At 44.6% G+C, this 4987-nt stretch overlaps 1 protein-coding gene across 1 annotated transcript in view; it reads right to left on the reverse strand.

Moving 5' to 3' along the window:
- Window positions 1-4987, reverse strand: part of CORIN (corin, serine peptidase) — a 181332-nt gene that overhangs the window by 66656 nt on the left and 109689 nt on the right. Inside the window, exons 7-8 of the mRNA XM_015560986.1 lie at window positions 3514-3624; window positions 1371-1487 (exon numbers count right to left, since the gene is read on the reverse strand). Coding sequence (XP_015416472.1) covers window positions 1371-1487; window positions 3514-3624 — 228 coding nt within the window. The remainder of the gene's footprint in view (window positions 1-1370; window positions 1488-3513; window positions 3625-4987) is intronic.

Here is a 4987-nt window from a genome sequence, read left to right on the forward strand (position 1 = left end):
ACAACTTAACAAAAGGAAGATAAACAATCCAATCAAAAAATGGGCAAAAGACCTAAATAGACACTTTTCAAAAGAGGACATTCAGAAAGACAAGAGTCATATGAAAACATGCTCAAAGTCACTAATCATCCAAGAGATGCAAATCAAAACAACAATGAGGTACTATCTCACCCGTCAGAATGGCTATCATCAACAAACAACAAATGACAAGTGCTGGAGAGGATGTGGAGAAAACGGAACACTCGTGCACTGCTGGTGGGAATGCAGACTGGTGCAGCCACTGTGGAAAACAGTATGGAGCTTCCTCAAAACATTAAAAATGGAAATGCCATTTGACCCAGTAATATCACTTCTAGGAATATATCCCAAGAAAACAGAAACACCAATCAGAAAGGATATATGCACCCCTATGTTCATAGCAGCACAATTTACAATAGCCAAGATTTGGAAACAACCTAAGTGCCCATCAACAGATAAGTGGATTAGAAAACTATGGACCATCTACACAATGGAATACTATGCTGTTACAAAAAAGAAGGAATTCTTACCATTTGCAGCAGCATGGATGGAACTGGAGAGCATTATGCTAAGTGAAATAAGCCAGGAAGTGAAAGAAATACACCACATGATCTCACTCATTTATGGATAATAAAGAACATTATAACCTGATGAACAAAAAAATAGATACAGAGGCAGAGAAGCATTGAACAGACGACGGTCAAATTACAATGGGAAGGCTGGGGAGTGTTGAGGCGGGGGCTAGGTAAGAGATCAACTGAAGGACTTATATGCATGCATATAAGCATAACCAATGGACACAAGACACTGGGGGTGGGGTGGGGGTGAGGGCATGTGCCAGGTGGTAGGGGAGGCCGGGGGAAGGTCAATGGTGGGGGGGAAGGAGACATATGTACTACTATCTGTAATACTTTAAGTGTGTTAAAGTGTATTACCTGGTAATGTGAGGCATTCAACTGCTTCTCTGGGCATGTGAATCTATGAAGCTATTACATTTAATTTCAGAAGCCAGTGCCTACTAATTGGAATCTAATTTAATCGAATACCATATACTGAACTCTTTATCACAGCGATGCCTTTCCCCATCGAACAGTTAATAGACTCTCCCCATGCTGTGTAAGTGTTTAACCTCTACCCTTCATCCTTACAAATGATAGTTCAGTGTGAGTTGCTTGAGGAAATCCTCAACGGGGTGTTTTCTGGCTGACGGGGCTGTGAGGACCACAGCGGTAGGCATCTGGAATTCTCATGTGAGAATCCTATTTCTGCATCCATAACTTCCAGCCCTTTGCTCCGCTCCCAGGGGAAGGCCCAGCGTTAAGGCACGCTTTGGGGACAGGGCACACACTTACTGTAGCTGCAGTTCCTCTCATCACTGCCATCCTTGCAGTCCTCGTCCCCATCGCATCGGAAAGTGCTGGGGATGCACTGGCCGCTCCGGCACTCCACCAGGCCCTGGCTGCCGCAGGCTGGGGGAAGCCAGAACAAGAGTCATGTGGCTGACCAGCCCTCCTAGCAGTCTGCAGGTCTTAGAAATGGCTCCTGTTTCCTGGCACCGCCAGGAGATGGCGTGTTGTGACTATGCGAGTGTTCTGTATCAAGGAGTGAACACATCACTAATTTAAAAACAACAAGGCCGAGTTTTTTTTGAGATGGAATGGTTTCTTTCTAGAATCTCTCGTGCCTTATTAATAGCACTCACTGCAGATTTACTTTATTTGATAACCTCACGACGGGGAGTAGTATTAATGATGGTGGTAGTGATGCTCCTATGACAAAAGGCACAACTTATTAAAAGCTTACTCTGTGGCAATGGCTTTGTGAGGGGCATTCTGTATTTAATCTCAAATCCCCACAACAGGCTTGCAAGGGAGATGTTATTGACTTGGTTTGGAATAGGAAACTGAGCTTAGAGAGCTTAGTCTCACAGTCACATGGCTGTTACGGGGCGGGCGGGAATGTGCAGGCAGGTTTCTGAGTCCTAGCCCAGCCTGTCACTCCAGGCAATGAAAGGAAACATACGAAAGCGCATGCAGACACCTCACATACAATAAACACATTATTTCAAAACTTGCTTGAGACAGTTGGCATTTGAAATGGATGGTATAGTGGCCATTAATCGTCCGGTTCCTAGACATTGTCTAAATTCTATCACTGTCACTTTTTAGAGCAGGGTTCTCAACCTGTGGGTTGCGACCCCTTTGGGAGTCAAATGACCCTTTCACAGGGGTCACCTAAGACCATTGGAAAACACATATATAATTGCATGTTGTTCTTGTGATTAATCACTATGCTTTAATTATGTTAAATTTGTAACAATAAAATTGGGGGTCACCACAACATGAGGAACTGTATTAAAGGGTCGCGGCGTTAGGAAGGTTGAGAACCACTGTTTTAGAGCATCAGAAACCATGTTTTATATGACCTCAGCCTTCACCGAGCTCCTGTTGAACATTAAAACTCCCTATTCTTGAATCGAGGCTCAGCACCAGAATCGTGGGCCATGAGCATCATGTCCTTGCTTTCCCGGGATCAGCCAAGGTACAGTCTGCTCTGGGCCGCTGTGTTCCACTAAGAAAGGACTTGGGGATATTGCAGCTCATTTTCAATTCAGGGAAGGGGAAAGTCCAGCATTGCATTTGATAATTTATATGCCTTTTCTTATGTCAAAATAAAAACCATGCAGCCTGCATTTCTATTGTTGCCTCAAATGATAGGCAACTTACATATTCACTATCCTATATAGCAACATTTTTTTCTATTTGTATTGGACAGCAAAAGATGAAATAAAAAGTTTAATGCATTCAACCAAGCATTAAATGCAAAATATTAACTCTTTCAAGTCAAATTACTTGCTTTTAACACCTAACTGCTTCTATTCAATCATTCTCTTAGTCTCTACTGAGTATACTGCAGTTTCTAAAGGAAAAAAGGACTTAGCAGCCATAGTTGATTTTATTATCTAGATAGCGTAACAGCTACCTAGAGAGTGTTCACTCACCCAGAATACGACAGGCAGTAAAGCTCCAACTGTTTTCACACTCTCTGTGTGAGTCTATGAACATCGAATGCTCTCTTCTCTCTGGCAATTCTCTCCATGTTCTCCTACAGAACGTGCCTGAGAGCATGTCTGGAGGCTCCTGCAAGGAGGCTCAACCACTCATGTGTCATTTGCAATAGAAAAGTCCCCCAGCCTCTGGGGAGAGCAGCCCCTTGGACAAAGTCACGGGTGCAGGAAGGGGACGCGGGAGCAAAGAGAGAAAGAAAACAGCCACCTGCTCGGCCAGCCCCAGCCCAGAAAGCTTGACGTTATTGGGGAAAACGCATTAGCTACATTGTCATCGTCCTCACACCATTCAATTATTCTCTTTCTAGGCAAGGACCAAGGTACAGGGTCTTTCCCTCGGACGGCTGTTTAGATGGTGAAACTGGAGTATGTTGGTCTACACAGGCGAGACATGGACAAATAAGCAAACAAAACCCTAGGGCACTCACAGCAGTTGACCTCGTCAGACTTATCCAGGCAGTCATGGTCGCCGTCGCACACCCACTCCTTCGCAATGCAGCGCCCATCTCCACAGCGGTGCTCCTTCGTGGGGCTGCAGTCTGGAGGAGGGAAAGTCCACGCGATGCAGGGAACCAGCATGACCGGCACTAAGCCCCGTCTGGCTGATGGTTCCAACTGAGGAGCGTCTATTCCAATTGCCCTAACACCTCCAGCAACATTCCTATCACCTCCCACCCAAGCCTGTGGGCTCCTAGGCACCGTCACTATGACCCAAGTGTCTGTTTTTCAGATGAAAGCCTGTCCAGCTTTCTCAGGACCCACAGCTATTTTTGTCGTTGTTTATTGTTTTGTCACTGTTTTCTTTCCTGATGAGAAACACGTGATTTTACGCTGGCTCAAATAAACACAACTGTGACTTGGATTTCACAAGGTAGAGAGCTGGTCTGACATATTTGTGACAGCTTTGTCGTGTTTTCAGACACACGCATTCTGGGGCACTCTTTGATCATACTCTGGAGCCTTTCCCAACATTCCTCCCAATATTCTCCAATGTTCAATACTATCTCACGCCATTTTCCCAGTGCCCTTCGTCATCCAAGCTTCCCCTTTGTTCATATTACAAAGTTCCTATGTCATTCAATAATATCTTACCTAAACATTTTGAAGTTAATCGCAAAGTCAAAAAGGTAAATAAGCCAGAGAAATTTTGCTGGTTTTAATTCAAGAGATGGCACTCAAAATTGAATAAAACCCTTTAAAAGCTAGGTTTATTCTTTAAAAGATAAGTTTTTGTACATAAAATAAATGTGCCATCTTAACCCTACATGTCACTACTACAGAAGGAGGCATGCAGGAGGCAGCCAATTGATCTCTCCCCCGCCCCCTCCATTCCTCCCTCTCTAAAAATCAATAAAACCATATTTTTTAAAAATAAGGAGGTTCAAGGGACAAATACTATATCTTTCTGCAAAATTTTGCTCAAGAGCTCAAGATCTAAACATGAACCACTGGAAGAACCACAAATAAACAGAACACTTTCAAGGAGAAAATAATATTAACATATTAACAGCCGGTAGTGGCCTTTCCACTCCACTTCTAAAGCATTTCCTCAGTATGACTGTGTATTTAAGAGGTATTACATCCTATATAATAATAATAATAATAATAATAATAGAGGTAATGTGCAAATTAACCCTCACACCCTCACAAGATGGCTGCCTATGACCAGGCCGGCAGGGGGGTTAGTGAGGAACAACCAAACGACTGAACAGCAGGCTGTGTGGGGCGACCAGACTGGCAGGGAGTGCAGTTGGAGGCAACCAGGCTGGCAGGGGGGTGCAGTTGGGGAAAACCAGGCCAGCAGGGGAGGCAGTTGGGAGTGATTAGGCTGGCAGGGGGGCAGTGAGGGGCAATCAGGCTGGCATGCAGAGGCAGTGAGAGGCAATCAGGCTGGCGGGGGCA

This window comes from Myotis davidii, unplaced genomic scaffold (assembly GCF_000327345.1).
Source record: "Myotis davidii unplaced genomic scaffold, ASM32734v1 scaffold455, whole genome shotgun sequence".
In the NCBI taxonomy this organism is placed as follows: Eukaryota; Metazoa; Chordata; class Mammalia; order Chiroptera; family Vespertilionidae; genus Myotis; species Myotis davidii.